The sequence below is a fragment of the Entelurus aequoreus genome, linkage group LG02 (assembly GCF_033978785.1).
Source record: "Entelurus aequoreus isolate RoL-2023_Sb linkage group LG02, RoL_Eaeq_v1.1, whole genome shotgun sequence".
NCBI lineage: Eukaryota > Metazoa > Chordata > Actinopteri > Syngnathiformes > Syngnathidae > Entelurus > Entelurus aequoreus.
Window position 1 is genome coordinate 36853846 of NC_084732.1, and position 23991 is coordinate 36877836.

Consider the following 23991-nt stretch of genomic DNA (forward strand, 5'->3'; position numbering starts at 1 on the left):
AAATAGTAGTAGTAACAATATCAACAGATACAATAGAACAATATAGATAAGATAGATAAGATAGATAAGATGGATAAGATGGATAAGATGGATAGATAGATAGATAGATAGATAGATAGATAGATAGATAGATAGATAGATAGATAGATAGATAGATAGATAGATAGATAGATAGATAGATAGATAGATAGATAGATAGATAGATAGATAGATAGATAGATAGATAGATAGATAGATAGATAGATAGATAGATAGATAGATAGATAGATAAAATAGAACAATATAGATGGATGGATGGATGGATGGATGGATGGATGGATGGATGGATGGATGGATGGATGGATGGATGGATGGATGGATAGATAGATAGATAGATAGATAGATAGATAGATAGATAGATAGATAGATAGATAGATAGATAGATGGATAGATGGATAGATGGATAGATGGATAGATAGATAGATAGATAGATAGATAGATAGATAGATAGATAGATAGATAGATAGATAGATAGATAGATAGATAGATAGATAGATAGATAGATAGATAGATAGATAGATAGATAGATAGATAGATAGATATAGATAGATAGATAGATAGATAGATAGATAGATAGATAGATAGATAGATAGATAGATAGATAGATAGATAGATAGATAGATAGATAGTTCTTCATTGATTCCTTCAGGAGAGTTCCCTGAGGAAAATTAAAATTTCAGCAGCAGTGTACAGAATTGAGATCGAATTTAAAAAGTAGAAAGTAAATAATGGGGGTATAAATGGAAACAAAATAGAAAAATATTACAATAAGAATAAAAATAAAAAGCAACAATGAGAATGAAAATATAACAGTAAAATAAGAATATAACAAGAGAAACTAGGCAGTAGTGACCATGTTATGAAAAAGTATTGCACTGTTATTATTTTGCATATGACAAAACATTTATCAATTGATAGATTAATTAAAGAAATAGATTATAAATACAATAGAATAAGTATATTGCGATCCTATAGTGTAAATAGAATGCTAAAAACAATCTAAAAAAGTTTTAAGTAACTTTTTTTAACAATGCACTGCCCCTATCGGCCAATAGTTAGTATTGTCTCGTAAAGCGTCAGAGAGTCAGACACGCCCCCTGTTTGAAGGAAAAAGAAACATGCGCATGCGCACTACCTTACACGGTGAGTGCTCCTTTCTAGGCTGTTGATAGCGGCGTTTCGCTTTCACACGTGTAGTCATTCCTATGTGAATCTCCCTCTCCTGGATTTGTGTGTAAGCTATTATTGTTGTCAAAATATATCTTTAATTCGGTTCAATCTTCATTTCGGTGGTGTCTGAGGTGCAGATTTTAATACCACACGGGCAAAGCTACAGAAGCCGGCTTCGCTCTTGTTAGCATAGACGGTAGCTAGCCGACGAGCATTCACTTTTTTGTTGTGTTGTTGCTAATGCTAGCTAGATAGCTAGCACCACTAACAAGGTAGCTGAGCGGCCAATGTGCAGAGATTTGTATGTGATGCTAACTGAGATGTTTGTTGCGCGTCGTTCTCTCTCCAGGTGTGAAGCCAGAGAAACCGGCAACCATGGGGGCTTATTTGTCGCAACCGAACACGACCAAGACCTCTTCCGATGGCGGCAACGGCACCATGAGCTACGGCTTCTCGGCTATGCAGGGCTGGCGTGTTTCCATGGAGGTGAGACGACCATCTAAATGGCAACATAATTAAGAATGTTAGTGTGTGGATTGTTCTTATTAAACGTGAATGGACAGTCGTGTGGCTTTGCCTGCATTTGAACGACTTTGCATGTTAGTTCGAGTGTTGATTTCATGTTTTTTTTATGTTTTTTTTTTTTCCTGTAACAGGATGCACACAATTGTATCCCGGAGTTCGACGAGGAGACCGCCATGTTTTCTGTGTATGATGGACATGGAGGTAATATGTTTGTTATTGTTTTTCCACTTACAGCAGGGTTCCCCAACATTTTTTTCCACCAGGGACCGGTTTAATGAATGCAATGTTTTCACGGACCGGCTTTCTACGTTTGGCAGATAAAAAATTACCGTAGCCTTTGGCTCCAATCTGGCACGTTAACATTTTATATGTCCGTTAATGTGCATTGTTCCATGTGCTATAACAAATGAGTTGTAATATACACCTATTAACAAGCTTATTGGTGTGTTTAGTGGGACAGGCGGAGAAAATGCAGTGGTTTATGAAATAATTATTGTTTCTATGCGGCCCGGTAACAAATGCGTCACGGACTGGTACCAGTCCCCGGACAGGTAGTTGGGGATCACTGACTTACAGGACACCTCATTAGCCACATCCACACAAGCTGATGTAAACTAAATTCAGTGCACTTCTACAACCCAATGCAAAAAAATGTTGTGAATTGACTTTCCTTGTTTAGTTCTATCTCTGTCACTGAGATTTTATAGCCCTCCCTTTTAGGAGAAGAGGTGGCCCTTTACTGTTCAAAGTACCTTCCTGATATCATCAAGGAGCAGAAGACGTATAAAGACGGCAAACTGCAGAAGGTGATAAAATATGTCCTAAAAATATCTATGGTGTAACAGGATTTTTGAGTTGGGTTCTACAGAGGCCTTGTCTTTGTGTGTGGTTGCCAGGCGCTGGAGGATGCCTTCTTGGCCATCGACCGCAGAATCACGACAGAGGACGTTATTAAAGAGCTGGTCCAGATCGCTGGGCGTCCCATTGAGGAGCCGCCCATTAAAAAGGTGGCAGACGAAGACGACTGTAAGTGCCAGATAGCAGTCACGTCCTGTCAGTTCTCAGCTTATTTGGCGACGACTTCTTCCCTGCTATCTTTTGTGTTCCCCAGTGGACACAGAGGAGGCAGCTCTGCTTCACGAAGAAGCCACCATGACCATTGAGGAGCTGCTAGTGCGTTACGGCCAGAATAAGAACGCCAGCAAGCAAGCTTCTGCTGTCAGGTATTCAAATTATATATTTTTGCATCTCTGTATTGTATATGGGAAATACATTGGAACCTTTAAAACAAAGCACAGTTCATTCCTGTAAGCTGGTCATCTTCATTATCTTTTTTTCCTCCCAGTGCGGCTGTAAAGAAGGCATCGGGCCAGCCTCCTGAGTCCTCTGGACACAAAGGGGAAGGCGATGAAGGGCCTAAGAAGGAGGGTGTTAACGGAGAGCTGGAGGACGAGAGCAATGGGAAGGGGAAGGACGACAACGAAGCATCAACGTGCGACTCCAATGCCTCTCCAGTAGTGGCTGCCAACAAAGGGTCTACCGCAGGTATGGCATCTTGCTGATTCAGACCATCTTTGTTTTTGACTGTCTCCATTATGGCTGTACGATTTTGAGAAAAAAACTAACTGCGGTTTCTCCCTCCAAAATTGCAATTGCGATTCAATTTGCAATCATTTTATACATAAAATGCATAAAACTACAAAAATAACAAGTGAAGGAAGACATATTACTTTTATACTGTCAAGCAACATATTCTTGTCTCAAGGTTCCACACAGAAGAATATGCAATAATTTACTCAAAAAATTATTTGGCAGACAGACTCAGAGCTTTTGTCTACATAGTGCTCTTAAACTGAACAAATAATCGATAAAAAACTATTAGTGTTTATAATGTAATTTAATCATAATATCTAATGATAATACAATTAACCATTTAAAAGGATATACACTATTTTCCTGACTATAAAGGCACTGGTATATAAGCCGCACCCACTAAATTTAAAAAATTTTTAAAAATATTTTTCCATATATTAGCCACACCGGACTTTAAGTCTCAGATACCGTATGCCTTGTGAATTTAGTTACTTACAAACAAAAATATGTAGTTTATTTACGTACCATAATTGTTTCCAAACGTTGCCTGTAAAACGGCAAGGGTCATTGTCATGCAGTGTTGGCGCTAGGAATTTTTTAAATGGGGTCCCAGGGACTATCAGGCCATAAAATTGGGGTCCCACAGTACATTTTTGAGGTCCCACATTTCTGTAACCGTTTTGAAAACAAATGATAAATGTATGCATTATCTTGTTGTATCTCACATTCTATATTGTGTTTTGGAAAAAGGTTGTCATAAACATTACTTTAACTCATTAAAAAAATAATACAAAAGAAAACACATTTTAATGCATACGTACATTTATTCAGTTCTAAACATTCATTTGCTTCTTTCCTTCATGGATCTAAACTTTCCCGCTGCCGGTAGTTTTTTCTATTTTTTTATTTAATAAGTTTTAGGTGTATTTATTTCAGTATAAAAGTGTTAAAAGTTTTTTGCTTCAGTCATGAAATTATGATAGTCGTGTGCCAGGGCATACATACATACATTATTTATTTAACGCTTAAATCCCTGGAGTTTACATCAACTTCAGATCTATCCATCAAGTCTATTTTTTTATTTTTTTTAAAGTTGTTTGTTTTCTGCCCTTTTTGTCAAAAGAAAACAGTTTTTTATGGCGAACACACAAAATATTCCACAAAAATATTTTTTAAGTGAAATATTTGATGTGAAGTAATCAGAGCCTTGGATAGGTCAATAATTCATAAAATCATTGATTTTGATTCAATATTATGTTTTAAGCAATGACAGTTTTAAAGAAAAAAAAACAGCTGTCTTATTAGTCAAAATTGCAACTTTTTCCAAAATTACATTTCACCAGTAAGCTTTTTTATTCCACTTTTGTTATGGTTTTGTTTATTTTAATAGTATTTTTAGAATGTGCCGTGGGCCTTTAAAACATTAGATGCGGGCTGCAAATGGCCTCCGGGCCACACTTTTGACACCCCTGCTATAGATAATAAAAAATTAAGTCTGATAAGTCTATCGATAAAAAGCAGAGCCTGGCGACGCATGCGCGTTTATCATAACGCACAGTCAGCATCTCTGCTTCAGTAAACAATGACGGTGACGATGTCACTGTCAGCGATGCGAGCGACACTTGCTAACTTGTCAGCCACTTCTCCAAGAGACTCCTTTTGAACACTCCTCGCACATTAACACTTCAAAAGGCACATTTGTTGACCTGCAAAGTATGTTTTTGGGGTAGAGGAGTCTGGTCGGGTGCTGGTTAGCTTGAAGCTAACAGCTAGCCTGTCTCCATCATCAAACGATGTAGATCCAGCGGGAGATAAAAGTAGACTCACAAAGACTAAAACAACTCATTTACTGGAGATATGGCACAGGATGAAGTTAAAAAGGTTGACTTTACACTCACCTTAGTGTTTACCCTGAAGTCTTTCTTTTGACAGCCCCTCGCAGTAAAGTTGTCCAAGTACAAACTGAGGCAGTATTTGTGATTGATAAACCTTTCGGCGAATCAAAATTTAAGAAATTGTACTGGAAAGTTCATTACTTTAAAAAAAAATCTGCGTCCCGGGGAAGCGCAGACTTCTAAAAATGCGCGTCCTTTCTGATTTCAATGCATAAAAAGACACAAAAAGTATGTTAACGCCAACAATGGTCATGGACCCGCTAGCTGCGGAAGCTAGCTCTCCAATCAGCTAAATAACTCCATGGTGACATTTTGGTGAATTCACTGAGGAATTTGTGAAACTGAAACAATACATTAAAGTGAATTATATTTATATGCCGCTTTTCTCTAGCAACTTAAAGCGCTTTACATAGTGAAACCCATTAGCTACATTTAAACAAGTGTGGGTGGCACTAGAAGTAGGTGGTTAAGTGTCTTGCCCAAGGACACAACGGAAGTGACTAGGATGGCAAAAGCGGGGATCGAACTTGGCACCCTCAAGTTGCTGGCACGGCCGCTCTGCCAACCGAGCCACGCCACCTGTAAATTCCATTGTAAGTTAATAATACTAACAAAGACACGTGTAAACGTATTAGCATATTAGCTAATGCTAACGAGGCTAGGTTCATTACATTACGATAGCACGTACAAATATGCATGAAAACTCTCTAACAGACATAACACTTGGGGCGATTTAGTAACTATGAATTGTTTTAATTATATTGTAAAACTTACAAACTTTGCTTGGAGTGATGAAGAATCCTTTTGAGCAGAAACGCTACGCGCGGTTTAACTTTTGGTTCAAGGCATTAAAACAGGAAGTACCTTTTTGACCCGCAGTAAGTAAACTCGTCCTAAAGATGGCACTATAGCACAAACAACTACACATTTTCAGTGTGTCTGCTTGTGTTTGATGAACACTATTGAACACAAAACATTATGGCAGTCTGGGAAGAAAAATCTGCCATTTTATAAGCTGCAGGGTTTAAAGAGTCGGGAAAAAGTAGCGGCTTGTAGTTCTGAGTTTACGGTAAACTTTTATTTGTCATTAACTGCAGAATTGTTTTATCAATAACTATCTTAAATATACAAACAAAAAATTAAATAGACTCAATTCTGTAAGCAAAAGTTTATTGTTAATCAATATTGAACATCTAAAAGTGCATTTGTGTGTGTAAAGCTGGCGCCCCGCTCTCCGCCCATGAAACAGATTGTGAATGATCAAAAAGAGAGCTCCCTGCGTTCAGTTAATTTTACTCTTAAATAAACGTGCTCAGGTGCCGAGAGCAATGCACACAGTGAGACGTCTTTCTCCCTGTTTAGAGCAAGAGACGAACAAACGCCAGGCTCAACAATTCTGATCTGTGAACCTGTCTGTCACTCAAATGCCGGTGACGGCGGAGGGAAAAAAAACATCAGCCTCTTGCAGTTACGTTATCGCACTAAATAAAACCTTGTTGTTGATTTAGATGTCAATTAATTGTGAAGCCCTAGTCTCTACGGTGACCTCTTTTGTCTCACCAGCGTCAGACTGTGGCGGCTCCGGAAGCGCCAATGGGGAAGAAAAAGCCACCAAGGCTGAGGTAGATGCAGGCCCTTCCTGTTCCTCATCCACCAAAGCTGGAGCCGATTCCAAGTCGAGATTCTTTGACAGCGGGGAGTCAGAGGAGGATGGGGAAGAAGAAGAAGAGGAAGAGGAGGAGGGCAGCAATGAAGAGGTGAGGAAACATCGTCCACTAGATTAGTGGAGACAGTAGCAGCTGATGTTCTTGTTCTTTTTCAGGATGTCAGTGAAGACGAAGAAGGAGAGGCCGACAGCAGTGAATTGGAAGAGGAAGATACTGAAGAAGGAGAGGAAGACTCAGAGGATGAAGATGAGGAGGGGATGTGTCTACCCGGAATGGATGGCAAGGAAGAGGTATGTACAAATGGTTTGACCCTGGATGCCTTGACACCTGTACTGTTGTTACCTTTCTCTGGTCTCATTCAGTTGAGTGCGCTTTTATCCCATTTGTCAAAGGAATGTAAACCGGAAGAATGTTTGATGTACACACTCAAGGTGAAATGATGTTGCCTTATAAGCACAACATGGAGCAAACTGGGATTTGGTTGATAACTTTAATGATCATGAGAACAATAACAGGTCACTGTACACCAGGAAGTAGTCAGAAAAAGCAATACTGAAAACAAGTTGAAAGATACATATATATAAATTATGTATATATACTGTATATAAAATATATATACATATACATATATATGTATATATATATATATATATATATATATATATATATATATATATATATATATATATATATATATATATATATATATATATATATATATATATATATATATATATGTGTGTGTATGTATATGTGTGTATGTATATGTGTATATATATATATGTGTGTGTGTGTGTGTGTGTGTATGTATATATATTTTATATACAGTATATATATAATTTTTATATATATGTATTGTGTATATATATATATAGATGTATATACACTACCGTTCAAAAGTTTGGGGTCACCCAAACAATTTTGTGGAATAGCCTTCATTTCTAAGAACAAGAATAGACTGTCGAGTTTCAGATGAAAGTTCTCTTTTTCTGGCCATTTTGAGCGTTTAATTGACCCCACAAATGTGATGCTCCAGAAACTCAATCTGCTCAAAGGAAGGTCAGTTTTGTAGCTTCTGTAACGAGCTAAACTGTTTTCATATGTGTGAACATGATTGCACAAGGGTTTTCTAATCATCAATTAGCCTTCTGAGCCAATGAGCAAACACATTGTACCATTAGAACACTTGAGTGATAGTTGCTGGAAATGGGCCTCTATACACCTATGTAGATATTGCACCAAAAACCAGACATTTGCAGCTAGAATAGTCATTTACCACTCTAGCAATGTATAGAGTGTATTTCTTTAAAGTTAAGACTAGTTTAAAGTTATCTTCATTGAAAAGTACAGTGCTTTTCCTTCAAAAATAAGGAAATTTCAATGTGACCCCAAACTTTTGAACGGTAGTGTATATATTAAACACATAAGGGATGTAACGGTATAATTATAAACCGTCGTAAAATTCATGACAGTAATACCGTTTACATGTTTAATTATTGAAAAAACTTCAATTATTAATTCAATTTAGGAAACACTGCTTACTTCCTGGTAACGGAGTCACAATAGTGCTGGCATATGCACATTGTTTGGCTTAAAAAAACATGGCGCAACACAACTACAAGGACTTGGCTACGGAGATTCCCCCTTTGGAGTAAACAGAGCCGAGCTTAGGTTTGACTTCATTTTCTTTTGCTTCATTTCCGTGGAGTCTCGGTGTGGACAATATTAGAGACAGACTCCATCCATCCATCCATTTTCTACCGCTTATTCCCTTCGGGGTCGCGGGGGCACTGGAGCCTATCTCAGCTACAATCGGGCGGAAGGCGGGGTACACCCTGGACAAGTCGCCACCTCATCGCAGGGCCAACACAGATAGACAGACAACATTCACACTCACATTCACACACTAGTCAACCTATCCCCAAGTGCATGTCTTTGGAGGTGGGAGGAAGCCGGACTCATTTGTGGGTTTTTTCATGTCATAAAGTTGGTACTTTAAAAAACATTCATGTGACATAGCATTTTGTTAATGTTTTGTTGTGTAAAGTTAATTCCCATACAACATATTTAATCTCAAACTCTTATTAGATCTGTGCCAATACAGCATTTCCATCCATCCATTTTCTACCGCTTATTCCCTTCGGGGTTGCAGGGGGCGCTGGAGCCTATCTCAGCTACAATCGGGCGGAAGGCGGGGTACACCCTGGACAAGTCGCCACCTCATCGCAGGATACAGCACGTACATACCTTAAAACAATTACCTCTCTTTATCAAATTGTAAAAACAGAGATAAAAGCATCATGTTGTGAGAAAAAAATGACACGTTTTACTAATAACACTCAAACAACATACACAGTATCACACGTGCACTCATACATATAAACGCAGTGCTACCAGAAGGCCTAATGCTACCAGAAGGCCTAATGCAGCTCTCAATTAAACATCCCTGTCCCACTTGTAGTCAAGTTATACTACATGCCATACTCACATGTACTAAGCTACACATACAGTCACATATCATGACTGACATCACATCACATGCAAGTGTTGTACTGATCATAATGGTACTTACACAAATGTCAGAATGACCAGTGATGTTGATAGGGTTTCAATGTAGTGAGTCTCCAGAACAAATGGTGATTTAAGTCAGTTGTTGAAAAATTCAGTGGGACTCCACAAAAGGGTGCTAACTTTCCAAATTATTCTAAGCATTATATCCTTACTACTTACGGCTTTTAGCACGTAATGACGGAACTACGCTCATATGTAACATGTGAAATAGAGGTGGGAATCTTTGGACACCTCACGGTTCGTCTACGATTCAGGAGCTATGATTCGCATCATCATATTGATGCATCTTTAATTTATGTATATTGATGCTGTTTTACTTTTTTTTTCGTTTCACTAAATAAGCGTTTATCGCTTGCAACTCTAAAAAAAGTGAATTTGCAACATAACACCAAGGTTAAATTAGAAAAATTCAAATGAAAACAAATCAGAATGAAAGGGTTGAAATCCATAGCCTCAGAAGTGTTTTTTTAATTTTTTTGTTTGTAGTCGCATTACCTATTTTTAGTCATAAATGTGAGCAAATTGGTCGCACCTTACAGCCCTGAATTAGTATCTAAGAAGCGCTTGGCACTATGGATAGAAGACACATTCATTGCTGCTTGCCCATAAAGTATTCTGGCAAAACATGCATCCTCCTGGAATACATGCAGCTCCTGCATGTGTGTAACAAGGAATATAGAAATGTAACTGTCTTTTTGAGAATCTATCTCTTTTTGAAGGAATGTTTCTTGTAAGTAGAATCTTTAACCACACACTGGGACACAGCTGCGGTAAAGATCAGTTATATTCTCCAACAAGGAGTGAATATTTTACAATAACATGGTACATTTTAGGACCACTTTAATTTACAAACCCCGTTTCCATATGAGTTGGGAAATTGTGTTAGATGTAAATATAAACAGAATACAATGATTTGCAAATCATTTTCAACCCATGTTCAATTGAATGCACTACAAAGACAAGATATTTGATGTTCAAACTCATAAACTTCTTTTTTTTTTTTTGCAAAAAATAATTAACTTAGAATTTCGTGGCTGCAACACATGCCAAAGTAGTTGGGAAAGGGCATGTTCACCACTGTGTTACATGGCCTTTCCTTTTAACAACACTCGGTAAACGTTTGGGAACTGAGGAGACACATTTTTTAAGCTTCTCAGGTGGAATTCTTTCCCATTCTTGCTTGATGTACAGCTTAAGTTGTTCAACAGTCCAGGGGTCTCCGTTGTGGTATTTTAGGCTTCATAATGCGCCACACATTTTCAATGGGAGACAGGTCTGGACTACAGGCAGGCCAGTCTAGTACCCGCACTCTTTTACTATGAAGCCACGTTGATGTAACACGTGGCTTGGCATTGTCTTGCTGAAATAAGCAGGGGCGTCCATGGTAACGTTGCTTGGATGACAACATATGTTGCTCCAAAACCTGTATGTACATTTCAGCATTAATGGCGCCTTCACAGATGTGTAAGTTACCCATGTCTTGGGCACTAATACACCCCCATACCATCACAGATGCTGGCTTTTCAACTTTGCGCCTATAACAATCCGGATGGTTCTTTTCCTCTTTGGTCCGGAGGACACAACGTCCACAGTTTCCAAAACTAATTTGAAATGTGGACTCGTCAGACCACAGAACACTTTTCCACTTTGTATCAGTCCGTCTTAGATGAACTCAGGCCCAGCGAAGCCGACGGCGTTTCTGGGTGTTGTTGATAAACGGTTTTCGCCTTGCATAGGAGTTTTAACTTGCACTTACAGATGTAGCGACCAACTGTAGTTACTGACAGTGGGTTTCTGAAGTGTTCCTGAGCCCATGTGGTGATATATTTTACACACTTATGTCGCTTGTTGATGCAGTACAGCCTGAGGGATCAAAGGTCACAGGCTTAGCTGCTTACGAGCAGTGATTTATCCAGATTCTCTGAACCCTTTGATGATATTACGGACCGTAGATGGGGAAATCCCTAAATTCTTTGCAATAGCTGGTTGAGAAAGGTTTTTCTTAAACTGTTCAACAATTTGCTCACGCATTTGTTGACAAAGTGGTGACCCTCGCCCCATCCTTGTTTGTGAATGACTGAGCTTTTCATGAAATCTACTTTTATACCCAATCATGGCACCCACCTGTTCCCAATTTGCCTGTTCACCTGTGGGATGTTCCAAATACCAGTAAGTGTTTGATGAGCATTCCTCAACTTTATCAGTATTTATTGCCACCTTTCCCAACTTCTTTGTCACATGTTGCTGGCATCAAATTCTAAAGTTAATGATTATTTGCAAAAAAAATTTTTTATTATCAGTTTGAACATCAAATATGTTGTCTTTGTAGCATATTCAACTGAATATGGGTTGAAAATGATTTGCGATTCATTGTATTCCGTTTATATTTACATCTAACACAATTTCCCAACTCATATGTAAACGGGGTTTGTAAAACCAAATTTTATTCAAGCCTCGTCAATTGCTCAGTGGCTTTTGAAGAGTTAACATCTGCCTTTTTTGTTGGGTTTCCTCAGCCGGGCTCAGACAGCGGTACCACGGCTGTTGTGGCTCTGATCCGAGGCAAGCAGCTGATTGTGGCCAACGCTGGAGACTCTCGCTGTGTGGTGTCCGAGCGAGGTAACTGTATTTTAATATCTAACGTCGCAGTTGTCATTCCCAAGTGTTGGGTGATCCGTTAAGTGACCGCCACAAGAAAAATGCAGACTAACACCTCACGTCCTGCTTTGGCTGCAGGAAAAGCTGTTGACATGTCTTATGACCACAAACCCGAGGATGAGGTGGAGCTGGCTCGCATTAAAAAGGCTGGAGGCAAAGTCACCATGGACGGACGGGTCAATGGTGGACTCAACCTCTCCAGGGCCATTGGTAAGTACTAGAGATGTCCGATAATGGCTTTTTTGCCGATTTCCGATATTGTCTAACTCTTAATTACCGATTCCGATATCAACCGATACCGATATATACAGTCGTGGAATTAACACATTATTATGCCTTATTTTGTTGTGATGCCCCGCTAGATGCATTAAACAATGTAACAAGGTTTTCCAAAATAAATCAACCCGAGTTATGGAAAAAAATGCCAACATGGCACTGCCATATTTATTATTGAAGTCACAAAGTGCATTATTTTTTTTAACATGGCTCAAAACAGCAGCTTGGAATTTGGGACATGCTCTCCCTGAGAGAGCATGAGGAGGTTGAGGGTGGCGGGGTTGAGGTGGGGGGGATGTATATTGTAGCATTCCGGAAGAGTTAGTGCTGCAAGGGTTTCTGAGTATTTGTTCTGTTGTGTTACGGTGCGGATGTTCTCCCGAAATGTGTTTGTCATTCTTGTTTGGTGTGGGTTCACAGTGTGGCGCATATTTGTAACAGTGTTAAAGTTGTTTAAAAGGGCACCTTCAGTGTGCCCTGTATGGCTGTTGACCAAGTATGCTTGCATTCACTTGTGTGTGTGAAAAGCCGTAGATATTATGTGAATGGGCCAGCACGCAAAGGCAGTGCCTTTTAAGATTTATTGGCGCTCTGTACTTCTCCCTATGTCCGTGTACCACTCCGTACAGCGGCGTTTTAAAAAGTCATAAATTTTACTTTTTTGAAACAGATACCGATCATTTCCGATATTACATTTTAAAGCATTTATCGGCCGATAATATCGGCAGTCCGATATCATAGGACATCTCTAGTAAGTACACATTGGGGTTAGGACACCACTAAAAGCGCACACTTAGAACACACTCTGCTACTTTGTCTGTCACCCAGGAAATCATACTTCAATTATGTTAAGCTAGTTAGGGAAAAGCGGTAGAAAATGGATGGATGGATCGATAGTTATTTTATGAGGGTCAGCTTTTAAGTGCTTTTCTTTGCAGTTGAATCAAAGGTGGATCCAGTTACCATAGTTATTCCAATAAATGCATAATCTTTTACGATTTCAGGCGATCATTTCTACAAGAGGAACAAGGTTCTCACGCCAGAGGAGCAGATGATTTCGGCCATGCCCGACGTGAAGGTCCTCACTCTCAACGAGGACCACGATTTCATGGTCATCGCCTGTGATGGCATCTGGTGAGTAGGGATGGATACCTTTTCAGAAATGAACTAATACGGTACAGATTCCCAGTATCTGGTAATCAACAATGGTACCAATTTTCAGTTTGGGGCCCCATCTGGTAATAATTGTTAAACTTTGCAATTAAATCAACATTTTTTTAATTAATATTTAACAGTGAGCTAATAACTGTGCTGTCCACTTGGTATATCATTTTTTTTCCCACTTTTGAGTCTCTCTTACAACTGTTTGTAGTCATCCTTGCATGCAGTTGGAATTCCAAGACACACACAAAGCAATTATGCCGAACATTAAGGACTTGATCTACGAAAGGTTTGCGTGTACCAAAACACGTGCAAACTTGTTATCACACGCAAAGCTGATCTACTTAACGTGTGCAAAGAGGATCGTGTCTGTTAAGTAAACAGAAAAAGGCGTGCATTCCATTTTGCATCTCTTTTTCTACGCCTACAATAATGGGAGAAAAAAATGCAAATATATTTTATTGCACACACACAACCTGATTTACTAAACTACAAAGTGATTGTGGCACTTAAATTAGCGTCTTGGTTTAGCACATCAGAAAAGTACATGCAAACTGACAGTGACGCGCACAGTTGCAGGATGAGTGCCGTTGCTGCAAAGACAGACGATGGACAAACAAGAATCCTTTGTCCTACCAATGTGTGTCAACATATTTAGACTGACTTAAATAACACATCAGCAACATCTTTTTATAATTGTATAGCTGTATGCTGACTTAAAGGGAAACTGCACTTTTTTTAAGGAATTTTCCCTATTGATTACAATCACCATCATCATCTCCAAAGACATGCACCTGGGGATAGGTGGATTGGCACACTAAATTGGCCCTGGTGTGTGAATGTGAGTGTGAATTAGGGCTGGGCGATATGTCCTTTTTTTAATATCTCAATATTTTTAGGCCATATCGCGATACACGATATATATCTCGATATTTTGCCTTAGCCTTGAATGAACACTTGATACATATAATCACAGCAGTGTGATGATTCTATGTGTCTACATTAAAACATTCTTGTTCATACTGCATTAATATATGCTCATTTTAAACTTTCATGCAGAGAGGGAAATCACAACTAAGTCAATTTAGGAAAACTGTATTTATTAAACAGTTATTAAGCAGTGGCACAAACATTCATGTCATTTCCAAAACAGAAAGTGCAAGATTGTCAGAGACATTTTAAAACAAGCTATAAGTGCACTTTTTTGAATGATGTCACTAAGACGACATTTCAAAACAACACTAAATTAATGTGCACTTTTTGTACAGAACACCACTACAATAGTTTAAAACAAATAAAGCGCAATTTTGTGCATGATGACACACAAGATATTTCAATAAGTGTCACATAAAAATATAAAGTCTTACGGTGTTGATGTGGGAATAGTTGCTTCGGCATTTAGTTGGTGTGGCACCGAACGGAGATGTTGACATGATGTAAAGACATATTCCCGCTTGAAGCCAAACCACCGTCAGACGATGGACCCCTTGCTGTTTTTCTTGGGAATAATTATTCCTCCATTTGTTACCAGATTCGCACCTTCTTTCTCTCGTATTACCACTCAAACCACACCGTTAGCTGTTAGCATCACAGCTAACGTTACCATGTCGCTACCTATCTGCTCCGCGGGAGCGTGTGACGTTGCTCACGTGACAGTATGTGACGTATGTAAGAAGGTGCGCTTGTTTTAAGTCTCTGTGAGAAGTAGAGACAGGAAAGAGTGAGAAACGCATGCAGTTTAATGCACCGCAGCTAAAAGCAACTGCGTGAGAACGTATACTCGAATATCACGATATAGTCATTTTCTATATTGCACAGAGACAAACCTGCGATATATCGCCCAGCCCTAGTGTGAATGTTGTCTGTCTATCTGTGTTGGCCCTGCGATGAGTTAGCGACTTGTCCAGGGTGTACCCTCCCTGAATGCAGCTGAGATTGGCTCCAGCACCCCAAAAGGGACAAGCGGTAGAAAATGGATGGATGGATTACAATCACTATTAAAGACATGACGATGGATGTAATTTTTTAAAAAGCATTCTAAATATTAAATAAACGCGATCAAAAGTCTGCTTACAATGGAGCCTATGGAAGCCACTGTAGTCTGCCTATAAAGCCCTTAAAAACCTCCGAACACTTCCATTAAGGTTTTATTTGCATGATGTAAGTATAAATGCAATGTAGTAACAGGCAAATTTACAATATAAAATATAAAATTATATTTACTATTTATGTATTTTGCTCATTTTAAACATACGAGGCTCATTAATTTCAAAAACTTATCACGACTTTCGCCTTTTTTTTCAACATCACTGATTATTGCTCACTGCAGACTTTATGAGAGCCAATAAACATAATAAAACGTCACTTACTGTACAAGATCTTCTGTCATTACGATGCCGACTGCTAGGATGTTCATATATTCCAATTTAGAAGAAGAATGACTCAAAATCCTTGCGTCTTTTTGTGTCGTTCTCGCCATTTCCGGGTTTAAATTGGCTGTCACATTACTGTCGTCATGTACGGCCTTCAGCTCATCAAAGCCCTGCTCCCCCCACCATCACCCTCCCCACCAATGCCAGCACTTCATTAAATGAGTTAAAGGACTCCAAGGACATCACAGGACTCCAAGAACATCATAGGACTGTAAAGGCCCTCTCCATCCGAGAAGAGGATATACGGCGGCAGTTATTGAAGCTGAATACGCGGAAGGCCCCCGGGCCGGATGGTGTCTCCCCTCCACTCTCAGACACTGTGCGGATCAGCTGGCTCCTGTCTTCACTGACATTTTAATAATAATAACAATAATAATACCTGGGATTTATATAACGCTTTTCTAAGTACCCAAAGTCGCTTTACATGTAGAACCCATCATTCATTCACACCTGGTGGTGGTAAGCTACTTTCATAGCCACAGCTGCCCTGGGGTAGACTGACGGAAGCGTGGCTGCAATTTGCGTCAACGGCCCCTCCGACCACCACCTATCATTCATCATTCAATTCACCGGTGTGAGTGGCACCGGGGGCAAGGGTGAAGTGTCCCGCCAAAGGACACAACGGCAGCGATTTCTTTTGGATGGTAAGAGGCGGGGAGCGAACCTGCAACCCTCAGGTTTCTGGCACGGTTGCTCTACCCACTACGCCATGCCGCCCCACCTCTCTGGAGCTATGCCTCGTGCCGTCCTGCTTTAAGACCTCCACCATTGTCCCTGTCCCCAAGAAAGCACGGATCACAGGACTAAATGACTACAGACCGGTTGCGCTGACGTCTGTGGTCATGAAGTGCTTTGAGCGCTTGGTCCTGCCCCACCTCAAGGACATCACCGCCCCCCTCCTGGACTCACTGCAGTTCGCCTACAGAGCCAACAGGTATGTGGATGATGCAGTGAACCTGGCCCTCCACTTCATCCTGGAGCATCTGGACTCCCCAGGAACTTACGCTAGGATCCTGTTTGTGGACTTCAGCTCTGCCTTCAACACCATCCTCCCTGGACTGCTACAAGACAAGCTCTACTAGCTCAGCGTGCCCGATTCCCTCTGCAGTTGGATCAATGGCTTCCTGACAGACCGAAGACCGCACGTGCGGCTGGGGAAGATTGTCTTGGACAGTCGAACCACGAACACTGGTACTCCTCAGGGCTGTGTACTCTCCCCCTGGCTCTTCTCCCTGTATACAAACTGCTGCACCTCCAGTCACCAGTCCGTAAAACTGCTCAAGTTTGCGGATGACACCACCCTCATCGGGCTCATCTCGGATGGCGACGAGTCCGCCTACAGGAGAGAAGTGGACCGGCTGGCGTCCTGGTGCAGCCTCAACAACCAGAAAACAGTGGAGATGATCATGGACTTCAGGGAAGTCACAGCCCCACCATCCCCCCTCACCCTGATTGACTCTCCCACCACCGTTTCCATTGTGGACTCCTTCCGTTTTTTGGGCACTACCATCACCCAAGACCTCAAGTGGGAGCCGACCATCAGCTCCCTCATCAAGAAGGCGCAGCAGAGGATGTACTTCCTGCGGCAGCTGAGGAAACTTAAGGTGCCGACCGAGATGCTGGTGCAGTTTTACTCAGCCATCATCGAGTCCATCCTGACCTCCTCCATCACCGTGTGGTTCCCCGGCGCCACAGTCCAGGATAAGCATCGACTGCAGCGCATCGTACATGCTGCTGAGAAGGTGATTGGCTGAAAGCTCCCATCCCTCCAGGACATGTTCTCCTCCAGGACCAGGAGGCGTGTGGGTCGGATTACAGCTGACTCTCTTCTCACCCTGGACACAAACTATTCTCCCCTCCCCCCTCAGGCAGTAGACTACGGTCCATCCAGACCCACACCTCCCGCCACCTGAACAGTTTTTTCCCCTCGGCCATCAGGCACATGAACAATAACTCCTAACAGTAGCTCCTTGAATTCCTTGAATTCCTTCTAAGTCTATAACAAGATCTGATAGCTCAGTTACAGCTCTTTTTATTACAAAATATGTGTTATATGTGTCTTATGTTGCACGATTGCACCAAGAAAAATTCCTAGTTTGTGAACCCGTTCTCAAACAATGGCAATAAAACTATTCTGATTCTGATTCTGATATTCAAGTCACAAAATGCAAATGGTATATCCTTGGTGGTTTTGGATGTTTTTTTATTGGGTTTCATGAGGAGAATAGAGAAGTCCCTATTGGCTGTAAGCGGCCTTTTATACAAGTTAGAATACATTAAAACAAATACATCCGTCGTCATGTCTTTCATAATGATTATGAACAATGGGCAAATTATCAAAAAAGTACAGTTCCCCTTTAGAAGCTGATTAAAACAAATTCAATTGATGCGTTTTGGTGTCTTTTACTGTTTTTTAATGGTGTTTGTTTTTTCACATAGTTATAGATTAACATATCTGCTGTATGAAAACAATTTCTTGAAGTATGCATTTTTTGCGTATGAGTGCACCTTCACAGCGCTAAAAGGGGGGGGGGGGGGGATTTCACTGTAGATGCACTGCACAAGTCTATTTCTTAAAAGGCCATAAAAGTGGTACATGTATCCTGCATGTTTGAAAACATAGCAAAACGCTACATGTAGGCGCATGATAAAAATGAATGCAGTAAATAAATGAGTGTCTCCCTGGTGACACCCCGTATAGTACACGCAGAAAGCTCATTTAAATAAGGTGATCTGCACCACTTTTCAATTGCACACAAAGTGATGGTACATCACACGCCCTGCCCACTAATAGTACACACTATTTTTTTGTTTGCACATGTTGTTTAGTGCCTGTTATTTTGATCTTAGTAATCAGGCCCTAAGTGTCAGGATCTTTCTGCACCGCCTGTAAATAAAGCCCAAAAATCTGAAGAAAAGTGTTTATTTTTTAAGATATACTAAGATATGCATTTATTTCGGTTTGTCCTGGGTGTGTTGTTGTCATGAAGTAGTTTTTGCCATCAATTTGAATGTGCCAGTCTGTTTTTTTGTTGAGCCTTACAAAGTGTTTATACCGTACTCTAAGTATTGTACTTATTGCACAACAGCAGTGTGATTATATTGTGCATCTTTGTTTATCTTTTTAGAGGTTTTAAAATTGCTAATGCTAATCAATAGAATGTATTAGGCTTATCTAATGTAAATTAGTATCGAGCATTACATTAAAGTGCTTTCTATCAAGCATGCTTTCTTTATTTGTTGGCACAGAAAAATTTAACCTTACCGAGAGGCAGTCCAGCTGAGTCTGCTATTAGTTCTTAAATGCTGTTTCATCTCCAAAGTGCTTGAGCTCGTGCCAGATCTGCAACAACGGTATCGAAAGATGGTATCGTTTGAGTTTACATTAATTGGTACCTGGTCGTACAGACGGAATTGGGTCTGTACCTATGAAAGTACTGGATTCAGTACCCGATACCCATCCCTGCTGGCGAGGAATGGGGAGCTTTGAGACATTGTCAGGTAAATATGTGTTATTTTCCCCCTACCTGTTGCTGAGCGCAGTTTTCCCACATTTGTACTTGCAGGAATGTGTTGAGCAGTCAGGAGGTGGTCGACTTCATCAGTGAGAGGATCAAACCAGACCAGAGTGGTATCGCCAGACCCCTTTCGGCGATTGTGGAGGAGGTGACTTGTAAATTTAATTACGAACCGTGCTTGCTGAAATATTACAATCCAATGAGATCCTATAAAAGTGTTTTTTTTGTGCTTGTGGTAACACTACAACTAAAATCTGACAACCTAAGCGTGGGAATTACAGATTAACTCACCTACTGTATCGTGATTTTTGCGAATGATAATGACAGCAAAAAACGACTATGCTGTATTGTGTAAATCTATACAGGAATTTTTGTACTGCACCAAAATCTTAATAAGTGTTAAACATTATATCCCACCCCTCTTATGTCTTTTAGCACATACATAACACACACATTTGCTTTGTGTTTTTTATTAAATGTATAGTCCAACATAACAACATAACTTTAAATTGTTTTCTCCTTCTCTTTGATTGATTTTGTGTATGTGCACACACTCCCTGTGTGTGTGTGTGAAAAGACAGCAGTTGGTGACGAGTCTGGACGCCAGACTCTTTCCCTGAACTTACAAGCAATTTTTATTCAATGTAATTAGTAAACAAGTATATGTTCTGTTAAACCACTAATGGATTAGCTGGTGGTAGGTTTTTTTTTTTGGGGTGGGGGGGGGGGGGGGGGGGGGGGTTTGATCAAGTTGCAAACAGACCCTTTCAATAACCCAACTTTAAAAATGTATTACTAAATCAATGTACAATTATTGTACTGAATTTTCCAATAACATTTTTTGATGGATACAAAGGGCAAATGCACTTTATTCTGCCTATAATTCACAATTATTATGTAAGACAAGAATACATATGTCTTTTTTAATCAATTCTAACTCATAAATTAATGTAAATAAAAGTCTGCTTACCATGGAGCCAATGGGAACCATGACGTCATTGCGTCTATTGTTCATTCTGACCATAAAACCCAATAACTAACCCTCAAAAAGCGCCAACAATACTTCATTTACATGTCGTGACCTGAATATTAATCAAGTATTAGCGCTAACGTTAAGGACCTACGGTACATTTAGCGGTGCATTGATCCGAGAGGCAACTTCCTTATGCTGCTGTATTGCCGTTCTCAGCTGCTGAGCTGCATTTCACTTTCATAGTAAAATGACTTGGACATAAAGTTGGTAAACTTTGACAGCCAATTTACACCTGGCAATGGTGAGAAAGACACGCAAAAGATGCTGGTTTCCATCCCCCCTTTTGTTTTTTACTCTTCGCGAGGACAATGAGTCGTTCTTTATCTAAACGGGAATATATCGACATCCTAACAGTCGACATCCCAGTGAGAGCAGACGTTGTACAGTAAGAGATGTTTTATTATGTTTGTTGACTCTCATGATGTCTGCAGTGAGTATTAATCAGTGATGTTGTTGAAGAAAAAAGCCAATGTCGTGATGCGTTTTTGAAAATATGTCACTGTATGCTTAAAATGATCAAAATACGTAAATATTAAATGTTACTATGCATATGCTTGTTACTACATTACATATATTCTTACAGATTGTATATAAAACCCTAATGGAAGTGTTTGGATGTTTTTTAAGGGCTTTATATGCAGAATAGAGCGGCTACCATAAGCTGCATTGTAAGCGGACTTTTTAAATGTATTTACTAGTTAAAATGCATTAAAAAACATGTTCTAGTCTTACTTAATGATTGTGAATGTGCAGTTTCCCAATAAGTATTTCAATGCCTTTCTTTAATTAATTAATACATTTTTATTATTTCTAATTATTTATTGATATTTTACTGAATTCATTGACATTTTTAGACTTATTCATTCAGGCTTTTGTTTTCATGACACTGCTGCAGCGCATTGAAAAGGGATATATAAAAAACCCCACTTTAAAAGCGACATGAATTAAAGGAATCTATATTGATGCCTGATGGTGTACCATGAGAGACAATAATGCGATATATTGGGATGTGTATTGTGTCCCACCCCTATTATTAATAGCTCTTTTGTATGATGCACTGCAGCTACAATCACAATAATAAATGTATTGATCTAAACTTTAATGCCACCTGCACACTTAAAATGAATTAGGACTTTAGGATAGTTATATACAGGTTGTAATTTGTTCTGTCCATTTTCAGCTGTTGGACCATTGTTTGGCCCCTGACACAACTGGAGACGGGACAGGCTGTGACAACATGACCTGCATCATCATCACCTTGAGGCCGCACCCTTCGCCAGTTCAGAGCCAGGCGGACGACACGAAGAAGAGGAAGCACCCAGAAAAGGAGAAGGAGGAAGCAGACGGAGAAACCGCTCCTGAGAAGAACGGGAACGACAGCAAAAAGGCCAAAAGTGAGCAGAGCTAAAGAGAACTGTCACCCGGGCTTACTCAAGTCACCGCAGCAGAGAAAATGAAGTCTTGACCTATCACAAAAGATCTCTTCGCCCTTAAAACCGAATCGACACAAGCTCCAGTGTGCTTCTGTTTTAGGGTGGCCCCTCACTTTTAGTTGTTTGCTCTCTTTGGAAAGTGTCTATTTTCCAAGCTACATTTGTAGCAAGTTAATTCCTGACTCTTAGCAGCTGTTTTCCCCCCTACCTCGCAATTGCACACTTTTGTCGAGATGGAAGTTTGACGATACTTCCCGATTCTGTTCATTTTTCAAACAGCTGCGGTCACAGCCTCACTGCCAAGTGCCATAAAAGCTAAGATTGGTCTGCATGCAGAGAGCAGAGGCCATGTTTGATGTGACCAAGTGGATGTTTGAGTTCAGCGCTGCATTTAATTTTCCTCTCTCCCCCTTTTCATTCCTACTTGTCGTCGTTTAAATGTCTAATGCAGAGTAATTGCCGGGATTTTTTGGCGGCAAGAAAATATATCTCCTGATATCTAATACGTCCATTCAAACTCTTTGATTACATCCTATAGCTTTCAAAGATATAACTTTTTTTATACATAGACTAGGACCTATTTTAAGTAAAGACCATTTCTACAGCATATTTTTAAGGTCTTCTCCCCCACTCGAAGCCAATCATTGAACGTTTAGTTATGAAGATCATGCGCCTATTTTTGTTTGATTGGTACGATTTAGAAGTGTGGTGTAACTATCAAAGGTTTTTTCCCCCCCGCCATTAAATCTTTGTGACTGTACGTTTGCTTCCAGTGTACTACATACTCCCCCTCCCCATCATCCCTCATGTACATAGATTTTTCTTTTCTCTCTGACAAAGAATGCTTTTTGTTTGCAACTGTAAGTCAGTGTTAACATTTTTGGTGCGTTCTCTTTTGACACCTGTATGTAAATACATACAAATAAATTTTTTTAAGTACCGGTATTCAGGCAAATGCTAATTAATGATGTCGTATGATGCCTAATTTCAGGTACAATATTTGGTTATTAACAGGAAGCAATGGGGTGGACAAATGTACCGCAACCCACGGTTTTGTGTATAATTTTTTTAGAGGAGGTGCAGCAACTTGAGAAAAATATAAATTTATCTGTCAGATACAATATTGAGCAGAAAATATTCGGTGGAGATAACCAACATTTTTGTATTTCTCTCAAATTGGAATTTAGATTCTACGACAGCAGGTGGAGCCACAGAGTAAACATTTTCCTCACTTTACCTCCTACTTGAATTAATGAGGATCATTGTCAATGCAGGAACAATAGAAATCCAAAGAGGGAAACTACTGTCCTTGGAATCTAAAAAGGGAACTCATACATATACACTTCCATTCTTCCTTCCTAAACTGGCAGGATGTTTTTGTCCTCGCACAGTAGATCAGTTGTTTAAATTGTGTCACCTTTGTTCGTGTAGAAACACCCACCGGTGAAGTTTACTCACTCCTGAAAACAGACATTTAGACTTGCTATTTAGCCCCCCAAAAAATTAAAACTAGTATTTCTAATCCCTGAAATATTGAGTACTTTATCAAGTCTTTGCTCTTTAGTGCAAAGGGCCATAAAATAGCTTTATAAATTCCTAAAAGTGGCTGGCATGGCTCACCTTGCCCCCAGTGCCACCTACACTGGTGTAAATGTAGCTTTAAAATGAAGATAATGCAGCTCAAAAGCTCTAGTGTATATAAATATATTTCACTCGTGTGTGAGGGAGAGAGAGAGTTTGTTAGTTCTAAGAGTTATTCTGTCTACAAGCTTCTAAACTTGACTGATGGTTGCAGGGTCAAAGAGTCCAACCAGGCCTACAATTGGACATGTGTGTGTGTGTAGTCCAATATACACTAGTTTGATCTAGGGTGACCACAATAGCAGGTTTTCGTTAGTCGCTGAGAGCATTCATCAGCATTCATAGTCTTTATTTTGGTCAACTCGGCTCTCATTCGCTACACACCTCAACACACACACACACACACACATTCCTGCAGGGACAGACTTGTCGGTCTAAA

At 39.9% G+C, this 23991-nt stretch overlaps 1 protein-coding gene across 2 annotated transcripts; it reads left to right on the forward strand.

The window, feature by feature from the left end:
* Positions 1-1173: 1173 nt before the first annotated feature.
* ppm1g (protein phosphatase, Mg2+/Mn2+ dependent, 1G) lies at positions 1174-22916 on the forward strand. 2 transcript variants are annotated; one of them, XM_062026149.1, is made up of 14 exons: positions 1174-1273; positions 1559-1695; positions 1866-1935; positions 2455-2540; positions 2631-2760; positions 2846-2957; positions 3080-3279; positions 6786-6979; positions 7045-7179; positions 11977-12079; positions 12197-12328; positions 13399-13528; positions 19554-19653; positions 21719-22916. In XM_062026149.1, exons 2-14 carry the CDS (start codon positions 1585-1587, stop codon positions 21944-21946), a joined length of 1731 nt encoding a protein of 576 aa, XP_061882133.1. In that variant the 5' UTR covers positions 1174-1273; positions 1559-1584; the 3' UTR covers positions 21947-22916. The 2 variants fall into 2 exon arrangements, with proteins under 2 accessions (XP_061882133.1, XP_061882125.1); XM_062026141.1 differs by lacking the exon at positions 1174-1273 and adding an exon at positions 1329-1481.
* The last annotated feature ends 1075 nt before the right edge of the window (positions 22917-23991 follow it).

Excerpts from the sequence above, each read along its gene's own strand:
- ppm1g (XM_062026149.1), top strand. The coding sequence starts at position 1,585 with ATGGGGGCTTATTTGTCGCAACCGAACACGACCAAGACCTCTTCCGAT. Across the intron at positions 2,761-2,845 it reads GGTGGCAGACGAAGACGACT|TGGACACAGAGGAGGCAGCT; the intron begins GTAAGTGCCAGA and ends TGTGTTCCCCAG. Across the intron at positions 7,180-11,976 it reads GAATGGATGGCAAGGAAGAG|CCGGGCTCAGACAGCGGTAC; the intron begins GTATGTACAAAT and ends GGGTTTCCTCAG.